The sequence below is a fragment of the Salvia miltiorrhiza genome, chromosome 2 (assembly GCF_028751815.1).
Source record: "Salvia miltiorrhiza cultivar Shanhuang (shh) chromosome 2, IMPLAD_Smil_shh, whole genome shotgun sequence".
Classification (NCBI taxonomy): Eukaryota; Viridiplantae; Streptophyta; class Magnoliopsida; order Lamiales; family Lamiaceae; genus Salvia; species Salvia miltiorrhiza.
This window is the reverse complement of record NC_080388.1, coordinates 66,190,233-66,206,652: the sequence shown is the minus strand read 5'-3', so window position 1 is coordinate 66,206,652 and position 16,420 is coordinate 66,190,233. Positions and strand designations below refer to the sequence as shown.

Sequence of the window (16,420 nt, the reverse complement as noted above, 5' to 3'; positions counted from 1 at the left end):
GATGGAGCCTGGCAGACATTCGTGGCATAAGTCCAGCCACATGCATGCACAAAATTAACCTAGAGGAGGGAGCAGCACCCAAGCGAGACGCTCAGCGACGATTGAATCCTATTCTGATGGATGTCGTGCGCAAGGAAATCCTTAAGTTGCTGGCCGAAGGGATCATCTACTCTGTCGCTGATAGTGAGTGGGTGAGTCCCGTGCATGTCGTGCCAAAGAAAGGAGGAATGACGGTTGTGCGCAATGACAAGATGGAGTTGGTACCGACGCGTCCTACGACGGGGTGGCGGATGTGTGTTGACTATAGGAAACTCAATGCCGTCACCAAGAAGGATCACTTTCCTCTCCCTTTTGTTGATCAAATGTTAGATCGTTTAGCTGGGCATGATTTTTATTGTTTTCTTGATGGTTTGTCAGGATATTACCAGATCGCGATCGCCCCGGAAGATCAACTCAAGACTGCCTTCACCACTCCTTTTGGAACGTTTGCATGGAAGAGGATGCCGTTCGGGTTGTGCAATGCACCCGGGACGTTTCAACGATGCATGATGTCCATATTCTCTGAAATGATTGGTAATTCGTGGAGGTTTTTATGGATGATTTTTCGATTTTTGGGCAGTCATTTCATGATTGTTTGACGAAGATTGATGTAGTGTTGCAAAGGTGCATTGAAAGTGGCTTAACCTTGAGTTGGGAAAAGAGTCATTTCATGGTTACACGTGGTATTGTCTTGGGTCATGTGGTGTCTAAGCATGGACTAGAGGTCGACAGAGCTAAAGTGGAGGTAATCCAAAAGTTACCACCCCCTATTGATGTTAAAGGAATTAGGAGTTTCTTAGGTCACGCCGGTTTTTACCGACGTTTCATTAAAGATTTCTCTAAAATTAGCCAACCTCTATGCAAACTGCTAGCTCACGACATTCCGTTTAATTTTGATGACTCTTGCATGAATGCCTTTGAAACATTAAAACTAAAATTGAGCTCTGCCCCGGTGGTGATTGCGCCTGATTGGTCATTGCCCTTTGAAATTATGTGTGATGCGTCTAACTCTGCTGTAGGAGCTGTGCTAGGTCAGCGTGTGGATAAGATGTTACGTGTAATTTACTATGCTAGTTTAACTCTGAAGAGTGCACAAGTAAATTACACCACTACTGAAAAAGAGATGCTTGCTGTGGTCTTTGCCTTAGATAAATTTCGTGCCTACATCATTGGGTCTAAGGTTATTGTTCATAGTGACCATGCTGCGCTGCGATATTTGATGACTAAACCTCAAGCTAAAGCTCGTCTGATCCGTTGGGTTTTACTGTTGCAAGAATTTGATGTAGAGATCAGGGATAGGAAAGGGAGCGAGAACCATGTAGCTGACCACCTTTCACGCTTGGATAATCATCGGATAGAGTCGAATCTTAATTGCATCCCTGAATCTTTTCCTTTTGAGCAAACATATGCATTAACCTTTGACAAGTGCAGCGCTGCAGAGTCCAGCTTTACCGAGCCCAGCTCCACCGAATGCAGCGCTGCCCAGCCCAACGCAGCTCAGTTCATCCCTGCGAGCCTTGCCGAAGTCAGCGTTGATAAGCTCAGCGCTGTCCAGCCCAGCACTGCCGAACTCAGCGCTGCTCAGTCCAGCCCTGCGAGCGCCGAGCCCTGGTATGCCGATATTGTCAATTACTTAGTTTGTGGTATTCTACGACCTGAGCTGACATCGCAGGAGAGAAAAAGATTTTTAGCTCAGTGCAAACACTACTATTGGGAGATTCCTCACCTCTTCAAGCTTGGAAAGGATGATGTCATTAGACGGTGTGTGCCGGCAGAGGAGCAACAACAAGTGTTGAAGATGTGCCATGAAGATCATTGTGGTGGACACTTTGGGGGGCAGAAAACAGCACATAAAATTCTTCAATCAGGTTTGTTTTGGCCTTCCATTTTCAAAGATGCACACATTTTCACTCTTGCATGCGATAGGTGCCAGAGAGTAGGAAATATCGGCCGCAGGAATGAGATGCCTCTCCAAAGCATATTAATTGTCGAAATTTTCGATGTGTGGGGCATTGATTTCATGGGGCCATTTCCTACTTCACATGGGTTTCAATATATTTTACTTGCTGTAGATTACGTGTCCAAGTGGGTTGAGGCTATTCCCACGCGAACATGTGATGCTAATGTGGTACTTAAGTTTGTGCAAGAGAACATTCTTTCTAGATTCGGATTTCCTAGAGCCATCATTAGCGATGGAGGCAAGCACTTCTGCAACAAGTTGTTTGCAAAGCTCATGAAGAAGAATGGAATCACGCACAAGGTAGCAACACCTTATCACCCGCAGACCTCTGGCCAAGCCGAGACGAGCAATCGGCAAATCAAGGGAATTTTGGAGAAAACAGTTCAACCCTCACGCAAGGACTGGTCCACAAAGTTGAATGATGCTCTTTGGGCGTACAGAACTGCCTTCAAGGGCGTGCTTGGGATGAGTCCGTACCGTCTCGTCTATGGCAAGGCCTGCCATCTGCCGGTGGAAATTGAGCATAAAGCTTATTGGGCGATCAAGGTTGCTAACTATGACTTGGACTCAGCTGTGAAGCAGCGCACGCTACAAATGGAGGAGCTAGATGAGCTACGCAATGAGGCGTATGAGAATGCGAGAATTTACAAGGACAAAGTGAAGCGACTCCACGATCGCCGCATTTGCCACAAGAAGCTTTGCCCTGGAATGAAGGTGCTCTTGTTCAATTCTCGACTTAAGTTATTTCCGGGAAAGCTGAAATCCAGATGGAGCGGTCCATTTTTACTCAAAGAGGTGTTCGAGCATGGTGCGGTAGAGCTGTTGAACGAGCACACAAAGGAGAGTTTCCGAGTGAATGGCCATCGAGTGAAGCCGTACTACGAGCACCAGAGCTCGCCTATGGAGGTGGAGTCTCAAGCTCTGCACAACCCTAGCTGAAGTTCAACTTTGAAGTCGGGCTGGAGACTTTAACTCTAGCGCTTAGTGGGAGGCAACCCACCTTTGGTTTGTTTTTAATTTTTATTTTTCTTTTGCTTTCTTTGTTTTCGTTGTTTGTTTTGAGTCTTTCCTCAGTTTTGGTTGCCATGTGGATACTTTGATGTTGGCGTTCATGTTTTGACTCCAGCGCTGCCAGCGCCTTAGCTCCAGCCCGCCCATTCGGTTGATTTATGCTGACCAATTCCATCGGCATTGATTTTTGCCACCCGCATAAATCAACCGAATTGGTCAGCGCTGCAAGAACTCCTCCGCCACCCGCCACCCTCACCCGTCAGCACCTATAATGGCACAGTTACCAAGCTAAGGTCAAGAATTGCCAATAATGGCTAAGGGAGAAAAGACGCCATAAAAGCCAACGCTGGCAAAAGAAAGGAAAATAGCTGAAAGAGTCAGCGTTGGCAAATAAAGGCAAGGCCGATTGAGTGAAGCAGTCAGCGTCGCAAATTTTGGGGGAAAGAGTATCTTTAAAAAAAAAAAAAAAAAAAAAAAGAGAAAAATTTATTAACTCCTCCGTCAACGGCCAACCACCCGCTGACCAGCCCGCCACGGAACGCCAGCGCTGCCAGCACCTCCGCCCAGCCACCCAACACCCGCACCCGCCCAGCGCTGCCAGCCACGCCCCCGCCAGCGCTGCCACCCGCCAGCGCTGCCACCGCCAGCCACGCCCCGCCGCCCACAACCCCAGGCCACGCCCCCGGCAGGCTTGCCACCCCGCCATCCACGCCCCGCCCCAGGCCCACACGCCCCAGCCACGCCCCCGGCCAGCGCTGCCACCCGCCAGCGCTGCCACCCCGCCCAGCCACGCAACCGTCCAACGCCACACACCCCGAACCGCCCAGCCCACCCGCCAAACCGCAGCCCGCCCCCGGCAGCGCTGCCACCCGCCAGCAGCTGCTACCCCGAACTGCCAGCCACCCCGCCCAGCCACGCAACCGTCAACGCCACCCCCGAAAAGCGCTGCCACCGCCAACCGCAGCCCACCCCGTCAGCGCTTGCCAGCACCGACACCCGCACCCGCCCAGCGCTGCCAGCCACCCCCGTCAGCGCACATGCCAGCCCCGCTCATCCGGCCCAGCCACGCCAGCGCTGCCAGCGCTGCCAGCCCGACCAGCCACACCAGCGATGACCAGCGCTGCCAGCCGCCAAGACCGCCCAGCCACGCCCCCCGCACAGCGCTGCCACCCCAGCCCAGCCACGCCCCGCTCCAGCCCACCCGCCAACCGCCAGCACCCCGCACCGCTCAGCCACACGCCACATGCCAGCGCTGCGAGCCCCGTCAACCGCACCCGTCAGCGCTGCCTCATGCCCAGCGCTGCCCAGCGCCTTGCTCTCGCGCACCATGCCTCATGCGAAGATTAGTCTTCTATGCTTGGTGCACAATGCCTTCCGCGCACCATGCCTCTCGCGCACCATGCCTCATGCGAAGATTAGTCTTCTATGCCAGCGCCTTCGCTCTCCAAATTCAACAAGGCAGAACGTCAGCGCTGCTACATGAAAGCGCTGCCAGCACCTTCACTCTCCATATTCAGCGCGGCATAAAGCCAGCACTGCCAAATGCAAGTACCTTCACTCCCAAAGATTCGGCCCTGCTGCGCCCAACACCCGTCAGCGCTGAACTGCCCTAGCGTGGGGAACTCGTTAGGCGACTTGATTTCAAATTTGGCGATGGCGTTGAAAGGCGGGGCCGACGACACGAAGGTGGCGATATCTAGCTGCTACGTGGAGCCGCTCTTCAACACACTGAGTCAGCGCTGCCTTTCTAGTCTGCAGCTATCAATGCTGCTACTCTCCACACTTGCAACAGACCGCAAAGCCCTTTCTTAACCGCCTCTCACGATGCTTCAGTTTTTCAATGCCGATAATCAGGGACGTTTTCTAAACTATTCGTATTTCTTTTATTCCCTGAGGACATGGCATGCTTTAAGTGTGGGGGTGTTTTCTTGTGCTTATATTTAAAAAAAATAAATAATAATAAAAAAAAAAAATTGGCGAGATTAGTCTTCTATGCTTAGTTTTTGGTCTTTGTCTCATGCGAATTTTTATGAATTTGTGGAAGAGAAGATGGTTTTCGATGTGCATTTAGGGTTTGTGAATGAATGGTGGTTATTCTTGTTTTATTTTTAATATGCGTCTCTTGATTATGCAAAGAATTATGAGTTTTGTTGCAACATAATTGTAAGTTAGTAAAACGTGATTTGTCCGGTAGATACTAGAAGGAGTATTGTCAGTGTGATTACCTACGATTGTATCTTATCTGTGAAATGTGAAAAATGTTGGACGAATTGCCAACTCTGAAAATTCCAGCTCTGAAACATCTGGCCTGTTCTGAAAACGTGACAGCTCTGAGTCTCTGCTCCTCTAGACTAAATCTATGAGCATGGGAAACCACGTGAAAAGACTTTGGATTACATCCAAATGGTTTTATTTCATGAATTATGGCTCAACTTTTGAAAATCTTTAGCACAAAAAGTGTGAAAAATGGAGATATTGATTATAAAAGTGATCACATTAGGGAATTCACTTCTAGCGGAGAATCGGGTCTGATCGAATTACTTGCATTACTCTTTTGTTGCGTCTTAAACTTTGAGTTACTTGCATGATCAAGAGATGTGTGTTGTTGATAAAATTTTGAATTGACTTTGTGAATGTTTGGATGAAAATTTGTATTGTTGAAATCAATCTCTTCCTAGGATTCATATGGATTTTGCTTGAGGACAAGCAAAAGGCTAAGTGTGGGGGGGTTGATTTATGCTTAATTGTTCTAATTTTAGGGGTTTGCATGTGCATATTTTAAATTAAATCTTCTGGAAATTGGTGCGTTTTATGGTTTGTTTGATGCTTTGCAGGAGATTTAGGTTTATAGATGGAAGAATGCAATTTTGGAGATTTTTGGGTTAAAAATGGTGTTTTTAGCAGACATCGACATAGCAGAGCTAAGTGCCAGAGTCAACTGCCAGCGCTGACCATTTTCAGCTCAGCTCATAACTGCCAGCGCTGACCATTTTCAACTCAGCTCATAACTGCCAGCGCTGACCATTTTCAACTCAACTCATAACTGCCAGCGCTGACCATTTTCAGCTCCACCCATTCTTGCCAGCGCTGACCATTTTCAACTCATCTCATAACTGTCAGCGCTGACCATTTTCAACTCAACTCATAACTGCCAGCGCTGACCATTTTTAGCTCCACCCATTCTTGCCAGCGCTGGCCATTTTCAATTCAGCTCATAACTGCCAGCGCTGACCATTTTCAGCTCCGCCCATAAATGCCAGCGCTGACCATTTCCAGCTCCACCTATTTCGCCAACGCTGACTACCTTTCCCAAGCATAATCATCAGAGTTCACTTTCCAGAGCTATGTTTATTCTTTCCAGCTTCGCATATTCTTGCCAGCACCATTACTTTCCAACTATGTTTATTCTTGCCAGCACCGATTACTTTCTAGCTATGCTTATTCTCACCAGAGCTAGGTCTATAAATAGGGTTTCATTTCTATTGTAAAATCATCTATCTTTTGCTATAGTTTTAGACTCCATCTTTGAGATCTCTTGGCATCCGAAATTTAGAATTTATTGCTTTCATAGTTCTTTTTCATAGTATTGAAAATTCATTGTTTTTAGTTAGTTTTCGATTAAGTTAAGTTTTTAGTTATTTATTGGATTGTGATTGCGTGACACAATTACACGTTCAAGACATTTACGGTATTTCGTATTTCAATTCAATTTATTTTCGTTTAATCATGTTTATGTTTTTAGTTCATGTTTATGCTTTCTTTTTAATTATGCAATTTAAATTATGCACTTTAGTTTCATGCCTAGATTAGTTTTATTTTTAATTTACAAGTACTTAATTTCTTAAGTTAGATTTTATTTAAGTTGTTTTAATTCTGCCTAGGGTTAATAATTTAATTCGCCTAGTAATTTTACAATTTGGTTTTAATTCAGTTTTAAGTTTCAGTTCTAGATTAATAATCAAACTCTTTACTGCTTTCTTTTATTACTTTTTCCACGATACTACTAGAAGCCCTTTAAGACTTTCCTTGAGAGATGACACTGGGTCAACTTATCATCACTAGAATGTCCTTGTTATATTGCAAGTCAAACTAGAGGTGTTCTAGGTTGAGTCACTAAGATCCCGTTGAACAACATCCTCGATCGACTTCTACCCAGAGCTTCATATATCCAATTATTAACATAAGCAAGATGAATAGCCCCAAGAATTTGTGTTGGAACGCCACCCTCCACATGAAAATTACCCTTAGCTTTCACCAATAGATTTTTTCGGGATCACCAATCGATGAACCATCAGTACATTAATTTTAATCCATGCAAGAGGTGGAGAAAAATGACATTGATTTTTCTAAGAATCACATAGTTCGTCCATACATTATGCATGGCTCCAGAATCATCACAATGTTCCAATTCACACAACGCAACTTTAGTAAATGCAAATATGATTATTACGACCATTATCTGAGGGTTGTAAGTTTTACTCATGAATTTATTGAAAGTCTTCTTGATATCGATCTTGAATTCCATATTGCTACCCTTAGTCGTATCTGTTACAAACGGGATGCACGATCGAGGAACTTTACAACTAAAAAAAAAACGAAACGATCGAAACTAGAAAACTGAACTAAGAAAATAAACAGATTAGAAGCAACAAGGAAGCTTGAGCGAAAATTACAGAGAAACAAAAACAAACGTGAAGAAACGTCGAGTCGAGGTGAAACTCTTCCCGCAAGAGATTATCGCCCCGGTAGTGCTCACGGTGTTGGCGAATCTTCCCCAAAGGTAAAACGACGACGTCTCGTTGGATGTAGCACCACAATCCGGCGAGCTCCGGCGAACGTAATGGAATCGAGAACTGCAATGAGAGTGAGTGTTAGAAAATGCAGATTTTCTGCGCGAGGCCAAGGCCTTCATCCAAGCCCACTAGCAAGCCCACAAGTTATTAGCTCCATGAGCATTGCTATTCTTATACAAGAGTATTCTTCCCTTGTTTTCCAATGTGGGACAACAACACATTACAAGTGTTATTTCCCTTCTCAACACCCAAACTTTGATATACAATATCTCACTCACCGGAAATCGGTTTTGAGACTTCAAGTATACCACGTTCATCTACTCACGTAGATTAACATCCAATAATTATTTCAATTAAATAATGAATATTTAATTAAATAATTAAATTCAGATATGGTCCAAAACCATATTTCCAACAGTATCATGCAATTAACCTCTTTCCAACCAAACATAATACAGTCGTGTATCAGTCTCCCACTGATGGAATGTCTCAGAGGCCATTAAATTCAAGCAAGTAGCTAATAATTTGGAGATGATCTTCAAGACAAAATTAGAGAAAGTAATAGGATGAAAATCAGTCACCGAATCTTTTTCAGGGGATGGAGCCTCATCTAATATATTGTCCTTTCAAGAATGTATTAGGGTTCAAATAATTTTTTTTTTTGGAGAGATTAGATGGATGGTCCAAGAAAATGGGGGAGATCGCCCAATAATTATTTAATTATATGTAGTGAGTAGGGCTGTCAATCGATTCGGGTTCAGTTACCTGTATCCGAATTTTAGATTACCCGAACCCAAAAATTGTCATATTTCACTAACCGTTCTCGAACCATTTTAGATGTTCGGTTACCCAATAACCGCTTCGATTCGGTTATTTGGGTATCTGAAATATACATTTAAAAAATTAAAATTCAAATAATTTGCTAGATACGAAAATTGCCATATTTCACTAACCGTTCTCGAACCATTTTAGGTGTTCGGTTACCCAATAACCGCTTCGATTCGGTTATTTGAGTATCTGAAATACACATTTAAAAAATTAAAATTCAAATATTTTGCTAGATAAAGGATTTGAACCATAGTCTCTAAAAAATACACAAAGCAATTTATCTACTAAACTAAAGCTCATTCTTATACTTTAAATATATCATAATTTTATTTTACCTAAGAATCGATTTTTTTTAAAAGAAAGACAAATTAATGAATTAATAATTAAAATGTATATAATATATATATTAAATAATTTATTACATAATGTTCGGTTATTTCGGTTAACCCGTTTCAGTTATCGGGTTAATCGATACCCGAAATTTTTCTAAAAATGATACCCGAAATCGAATCGATAACCAAAAAATTCAGTTATTGGATAACCAAACTCAAGAATTTCGGTTCGGTTAACGGATTATCCAAAACCCAATAACCAATTAGACAAGCCTAGTAGTGAGAATCTTAAGCTAGTCCAATCTTGATATGTATAAGACTTGATTAGGTTTAAAAGATATACTGTATATTTTATTGTTCAAATTGAATTATTTATTTGACTCTCCATATCTGTAGAGTTTGGAAATGGGGACCATGTCAAATTTTGGGACCTAACTAGATATATAGCACAAGATGAACATGTCAAATTTTGTCCCAAAGAAAATGATCGATGTTTTAATAGAATAGTAACAATTAAAGAAAATCTTAATTTTTGTATTTTTCTAGTTATATTGGAGTATATAAGGATGTAATTTTCTCGAAAACAATTAAAAGTCTTCAATAAAATCCATAAACTTGGACCGCCTTTAATATTTTAAATCAACTTGTCGTCTTAAATTATGTGTTGTTCAAGACTGTCTTTGTACTTAATATATACACTATTCATTCTTTTTCTTTCTAAATTTCTAGTTGAGATTTATTTTATTATTAAAATACTAAAATTGTGGTAGATGTGGATGGAGTGTATACCTATTTTTCTTGTTTCTTGCAACATTCCTTTGGCAATTAGGGTGATTCACTAGAAAATTCATTCTTGTCAAAGTTCTATTGGTTCAAGTACCTTTCAAGCCCATGTCCCTACATTTTATTTTATTTTATTTTCTATAAATTGACTTGCCCAAAAAATTTTGAATGCAATGTGTAGCATGCCTAAAGTCACAGGCCAATACCATTGAGCCACCTAAAAAGTTTATCCACACCCTACCCATCCACACCACACTACCTCTTCCAAGAAAATAATTTGGTCGTCCGTTACGTGAGACACATGTAATATAAAATATAAAAATCATACACGATAATATTACATAAAAATAAAACAAAATAACTAGGATTAATTGAGAGTTATTATATATAGTATCCGGTTTTTGATGATAGTATGTCGAATAATAAACTACATTCGATTTTAGATATATGCGGAATGTGATATATCTAATTAAAGCAAGTCAAATATGGTTTGTGATTAATCTTTCATTTACAAGAATCTCTATAAATGAATATTCAAAATCGAAGAGAATTCAATACATGTATACAATTAATACTTCTATTGATTAATAATTTTTATCTCATGCTAAAGTTTTTATAAAGGTACATCATGCACCCATCTTCTTTTTTATTTCTTTTCTGAAATCTTTATCTAAATTAATCGTATTTTATGTTTGTGTGCGTGTGTGTCCCTTTTCTACAAGTTGTTATTTGTTTTTGCCCAAACCATGAACTTTCTACTCAAGGTCATGCTTCGTTGAAAGTCGGTTATATTTTACTCAAATGATGAATACGCAAGATTTTTATGTCATCTTCGATATTTCACTCCATGACTTTAATTAGACTTTTATTGCTTATAAAATAAGTAATACTATCAATCAAATTTTAGCTTTTGTACATGGGGTAGTATAATTCATGAAGTGGATAATTTCATGATAGATACATTATTAATTTGAATATTGTCAAACAAATTTAAATTGATAATTTTGGCTTCCCTTTAATAACTTAAAGATGTGCAAAAAATTGCACAAAATAACAAAATATGTATATAATTTGTTCTATTTAATTTTTATCATATTATGAGTTAGTGGTGCAAAATATTCAAATGAGAATGAAAATCAATAGTTATTCATAACTCAATTTTAATAAATTTTAGTCAATTTATGATAAAAAGATGAAATTACTTTTACTCTTCAACTTTACATTACAATTTTCTCTCTTATCTCTCAATGTTAGGCTCGCTTTCTCTTTATTTTCTTTTTCTATCTCTTACCGTCTTATCTTTAAATCTCCAACTCTCTCTTCCAATCTCAACTTTCTTTATTTTTTTTTCACTAGCGGGCATAATTGATTTTCTTTGATCGCGACGTTCATATTACCAAATAATGTTTATTTTGCTAAAAATTCTCTTTTGCTTATTTACTTTTCGGTCATTTTTTTCATATATTTTCTTTACAGACTTTGGTGATTCACCTCCTTCTTTGATTAAAAATTCCGAATATACTTTTTCAATCATATTTGGTGCTTAATCAGTCGACTTTTTGTAATTTTAATCATAAAAAACTTATTTTTCAAATCTAATTGTGATATTCCATTCAGTTGTAATTTGAATTTAAATATATGATACACCTTAGCACGAAAGAGGATTTTTTATATCAGGCATGCCACGACACTGTATGCATGATTCATACCAAGTGTTGCACATCAGTTATTGGGACAAATGGTATAAATTGGTCCATTCGTACCAACAGATTGTGTGCTAGTTCATTATACGAATATGTCCTTTTATACCATTTGTTCCAAGTATTGTGCTCTACATCTTGACACGAATGGTACGAAAAACTCATTTGTACTAGTTGTTACGTCAAAAGAATGTAGTCTTGTAGTTTGTTCCAATAAATTCAACTCCAATTTATGAACAAAATTTGAATCAAATGAACAAAATAACATGAAATCTCACATATATAAACCAAATCTAACTAAATGCTTGAACTAAATCTTTATTTTCTTTGTAGATCTTGAACTAGATCTCATAGATCTAGGTTAGACATGTAAATTTACAATAGAAATGATGGAAGTGGCGACGAAGTTCACCGAATTCTGGAGAGGTAGACGGTATTTTCACCGATTTATATGTTAGTCATATCAGTGGCAGTGAATCAGAGAAGAGGATGACTTGGCGCAAGTGATGGCGGGGACATCGCTGAATTTTCAAAGGACAACGACAGCATTCGATGAGCATTAAGAAAGGACCGAGAGAGATGTGAAAGTAGAAAGAGAGAAATGAGAATTGAGTTGCAAAATATAAATTTAAATTTGAAATATGTATAAGGGCATTTTGTCCAATAAAATAAAAAATAACTAAAATTTATTGAAATTATATTTGTAAGCAATTATATTAAGTATTATTATTAATATAGGCTAATACAAAAATCACCTCAAGATATATTATATGAGGATGCTATTATAAACAAAATATAGTGAAGTCAATTTTGTGGGTTGCCTCCCAATTACTCCCTCCATTTTATTAGAATAGACTCGTTTTTAATTTTAGAATGTCCCACTAGAATAAACTCGTTAAGTGAAAAATATATATTTAAAATATTTAATTGGTGTGGATCACCCACTTTTTTTTCACAAAAAAATTTCTTAATCTCTGTATTCAAAAGAATTGAACTTATTCTAATGGGACAAAGAGAGTATCATTTTTCATGCTCTAAGTGTCAATTGCAATCTTTGTACTCCCTCAATCTCATGAAGCTTGAGTAAAATATATATAAAATTTTTGGATTGTTCTATGAAGCTTGAATATTTTTTTTATATGATAATTTTTTTTTCCTTCACCTATCACATTTAACATACAAAATATCAACTCTTTAAAATTTGTATACAAAAAAAAAAGTGTTCAAAGCTTCGTGTGAGGAAAGGAGTATTTACTAAAAAGATCCAAATAAATAAAACTAACTAAAAATGAATTATTATTGGGTTTATTTGAAAGAGTATTTATATAGAGTAACTTTATGAGATGGTTTACCTTCCGGTGACAAGCAAGGACACGTGGTGTTCTTGAAGTCTGTATCATGAAAAGTCCATGACTCCTTTTTCTATATTCTATGCACTAATTATTTCTTTTTTCTTTTGGTTTTTAGCCTAATTTCTTTTGTTCTTTCTTTACACAAGCATTGATTGGAGTTAGATAATTGCATCTACACGTGTCCTATGAAGATGTAACGCAAAAAAATAAAAAATTGATCAAAAGATGTAACGCAATTAGTAAATGCTTTTCCACAGCTGCTCCCTCTCTCTCTCCTCTCTTTCTCTCTCTTACCAGCTCAAAAATGAAGGAAAATTGAAAAATCAGCTGCGGAGCGTTATTGCTGAGCATGCTTTCAGCCCTTTTGAGTTATTGATTTGTTTGTGCTGTTTCAATTCAAAATTTGTAAGTAAGAGTCCTTCAACTCAAATCTTGAATCCATTTTTGGGGGAAAAAATTGAATCTTTGCTGCGGCTGCATCAATCCCATTTGTAGTTTTTGCTGTATAATTTGTTGGGATTTGGAATTTGTTGTTGCGGAATGAATCTTTGATTGAGGGAAAAGTGAAATATCAATAAAGAAAAATGCATATTTTCAAGAGGCTGAGAGGGGTTGCCTTAGATCCATGAAATCCATATCTCCATGTGTCAAAAAAGTTGGCATCTTTTGAGGGTTTGCTTGTGAATCTTGTGGGGGGTCGGTTTTCCTTTTTCCTAGGTTTGTTTTCATGACTTCCCCTTCTTGCAGTTATGGATAAGGGTTTAAATTTTTTGTCCTTTTCTTGATTCTCGTGAGTATATAAGGGTTGGTGTTTGCAGATTGGGATCTTGGCTTTTAAGGTTGTTGTTTTTGAGTTTTCTTGATTCCAATCCTTAAAATTTCTCTTTGTGGAAGTATGTTTAATGCATCCTTTGTTTGACTCCTAGATCCCTATTTACCTCTTTCAGTTGTGTTGGAAAGTAGTTAGTTTCGATCTCGTTCCTTTTTTGTTTACTTCTTCACGCAATTGCTCCTCCTTTTTTGTTTGGGTAGTGATCCAATTGATGAACTTTTGATTCCTCTCTTAAGGTCAGTTTGTTACCTGAAAAGATCGATTTCGAGCATCTGCATAGGTTTATAGAGCCTTTTCTTTATCTATAAATCGGTTTGGGATTGCAATGATGGAAGAGATATCTCCTGCAGCAGTCGCAGTTCCATTTAGTCTAGGCAATCCCGTGTGTGAGAATCCCGCGATTTCAAACCATATGGAGATTGCTCGACTCAAATTAGTGACGGAGACAGCATCGTTGCTGTCTGATCCAGCATTTGGCTGGGATGCTGGTTTTAGTTGTGTGAAAACTGAAACCAGTGAGGTGGATAGCATGCTAGACTCGACACTCGTTAGTGAGAATAGTCAGTCGGGCGGTAGTAATGTTCATGATAGTGAAGAGGATGAACTTATCTTGTTCGGGGAGGGCACTAACTTGATAGGTAGTGTAGAGTTGCTACCCCTAGATCCCACCTCAAATATAGCTGTGCCACTTGTTGCTGCTTCTGAAACGAGCGTGCCAATTGCTGTTGAGATTGAGGGTGTGGAGAATGGACAGCTTGTTGCAAAGGTGATCAGTGTGGAGGAGAAAGGCATACCAACGGGAGAATGTTCGAGTGGACCTGCAATTAGAGAATCTGTAGTTTCTGTTAAACTGCCCTGTGAGAGAACCCCCGGGAAAGGTGGTGTTAAGAGTGTCTTTGAGCTGGACTGTGTGCCGCTCTGGGGTTCAGTGTCGATATGTGGACACAGGCCCGAGATGGAAGATGCTCTTATGGTTGCACCACATTTCATGAAAATTCCGGTGAAGTTATTTATTGGTGACCATGGAAGCGATGGAATAAGTCAGACTTTGAATCAACTGACTTCTCATTTTTTTGCGGTTTATGATGGTCATGGTGGATCTCAGGTGCGTGTCTCTATTTATTGATAATTTGTTTCTCATCTACGAGTAATGTTTACTTGGAGCATAAACTGTGATTATTTGTTATCAACATGAAGATTTGTGTTTTCATAATGGATCTATGGTGTGAAAATATGTAGTTAGCTCATTACTATTAGAACTCGATTTTGTAGGTTGCGAATTATTGTCGTGATCGTATTCATTGGGCTTTGGTGGAGGAATTGAACGAATGTAAAGTGGTGGAAGGGAGCACTAGGGACACTAGGCAGGTGCAGTGGGAGAAGATTTTCACCGATTGCTTCCTAAAAGTCGATGATGAAGTTGGGGGCAAGTCAATAGAGGGCAACCCTCAAGGAGATATGGAAGAGGATTGCATTGTCGAACCTCTTGCCCCAGAAACCGTTGGATCTACTGCTGTCGTTGCAGTTTTGTCATCCTCCCATATTATAGTTGCGAATTGTGGAGATTCGAGGGCTGTACTCTATCGTGGTAAAGAAGCAATCCCGTTATCAGTTGATCACAAAGTAAGCTTGCATCTTATTGATATTGCTCCATTGCTCGTTCTTGAAGTCCGTTGGCAATGCATTCTCATTTTTCCTTTTAATTTATCTGTCAGCCAAGTCGGGAGGATGAATATGCTAGGATTGAGGCATCCGGAGGCAAGGTCATATCGTGGAACGGCCACCGCGTTTTTGGTGTTCTTGCAATGTCAAGGTCTATCGGTACGTCTATCTTATTCCAAGATAATTGTTCGTTGTGCTTTTTATGGAACTATTCTTGCTTGTATGATGCAATTTTTGGTTAAGATCCTTTCTTCCACAATTGATATCTCAATCCGTGTTTGACAACTCTTATAAATAATTGAAAAATAAACCTTATTTCAAGAATGTATATTCATTATTTCTAAACATGGATTGAGGCTCTAATTGTGAATCAGAGGATCTCGACTCTAGAAGACGTGATGTAGCACAAATATCTTTGTTTCTACCTCACGGGGGCTTGGTTCAAACGACGTTGTTAGGTCATATACTAAATTGTGACACGGCCTTTGTTTTCTTGAATCTGTTTCTCGCTGCATTATTCATATCGTTATGCAACTGAACCTTCACTTGCTCCAACGTGTTTCTCAGGCGACAGATACTTGAAGCCATGGATCATACCTGAGCCGGAGGTAATGTTCGTCCCTCGCAGCAGAGAAGACGACTGTCTCATCCTGGCCAGCGACGGGTTGTGGGATGTGATGTCGAACGAGGAAGTGTGTGAAGTGGCGAAGAAACGCATTCTGATCTGGCACAAGAAGAACGGGACAGACCCGCTGGCAGATCGAGGCCAAGGCGTCGACCCGGCCGCACAATCCGCGGCAGATTACCTCTGCCACCTGGCCCTGCAGGCGGGGAGCAAAGATAACATCTCTGTAATTGTGATAGACTTGAAGTCTAAGAGGAAGATCAAGACCAAATCTTGATCTTCCATTTTCACTGTTGCTTACTGTAGTTTTTACACAGCGTAATATTTTCTCATTTTTACATAATCAGTCCATATGTTCTTTTTTTTCTTCATGGGCTTGAAAAGTGTGTATGAGAATGGTTTTTTAGTATGTAATATAGAAAAAGAGGGGAGATTACTTAATTTAGGAACATTTTTGGGATTGTGCAGTGTTACGACGGCGATGAACGAAAGTATGATACATG

At 40.0% G+C, this 16,420-nt stretch overlaps 2 protein-coding genes across 4 annotated transcripts; one reads left to right on the top strand and one right to left on the bottom strand.

Moving 5' to 3' along the window:
* Positions 1 to 1,450: 1,450 nt before the first annotated feature.
* Positions 1,451 to 4,339, bottom strand: LOC131009899 (uncharacterized). The gene is made up of 2 exons (XM_057937301.1): positions 4,126 to 4,339; positions 1,451 to 1,647 (listed from the first exon to the last, which is right to left on the bottom strand). The coding sequence occupies exons 1-2, from the start codon at positions 4,337 to 4,339 to the stop codon at positions 1,451 to 1,453; spliced, it is 411 nt and encodes a 136-aa protein (XP_057793284.1).
* An 8,570-nt stretch (positions 4,340 to 12,909) lies between these two features.
* On the top strand, positions 12,910 to 16,358 carry LOC131013129 (protein phosphatase 2C 16-like). Of its 3 annotated transcripts, none has more exons than XM_057941159.1 (5): positions 12,932 to 13,207; positions 13,867 to 14,735; positions 14,903 to 15,253; positions 15,346 to 15,451; positions 15,860 to 16,358. In XM_057941159.1, exons 2-5 carry the CDS (start codon positions 13,956 to 13,958, stop codon positions 16,192 to 16,194), a joined length of 1,572 nt encoding a protein of 523 aa, XP_057797142.1. In that variant the 5' UTR covers positions 12,932 to 13,207; positions 13,867 to 13,955; the 3' UTR covers positions 16,195 to 16,358. The 3 variants fall into 3 exon arrangements, with proteins under 3 accessions (XP_057797140.1, XP_057797142.1, XP_057797141.1); XM_057941158.1 differs by having other exon boundaries at positions 12,980 to 13,207; positions 13,872 to 14,735; XM_057941157.1 differs by having other exon boundaries at positions 12,910 to 14,735.
* Positions 16,359 to 16,420: the final 62 nt, after the last annotated feature.

Coding starts and splice junctions, on each gene's coding strand:
- LOC131009899 (XM_057937301.1), bottom strand. CDS start 4,339: ATGGTGCGCGAGAGCAAGGCGCTGGGCAGCGCTGGGCATGAGGCAGCG. Junction 1,648..4,125: donor CTTGGCGGCTGGCAGCGCTG/GTCATCGCTGGT, acceptor TCGGCATACCAG/GGCTCGGCGCTCGCAGGGCT.
- LOC131013129 (XM_057941157.1), top strand. CDS start 13,956: ATGATGGAAGAGATATCTCCTGCAGCAGTCGCAGTTCCATTTAGTCTA. Junction 15,254..15,345: donor CGTTATCAGTTGATCACAAA/GTAAGCTTGCAT, acceptor TTTATCTGTCAG/CCAAGTCGGGAGGATGAATA. Junction 15,452..15,859: donor TGCAATGTCAAGGTCTATCG/GTACGTCTATCT, acceptor CGTGTTTCTCAG/GCGACAGATACTTGAAGCCA.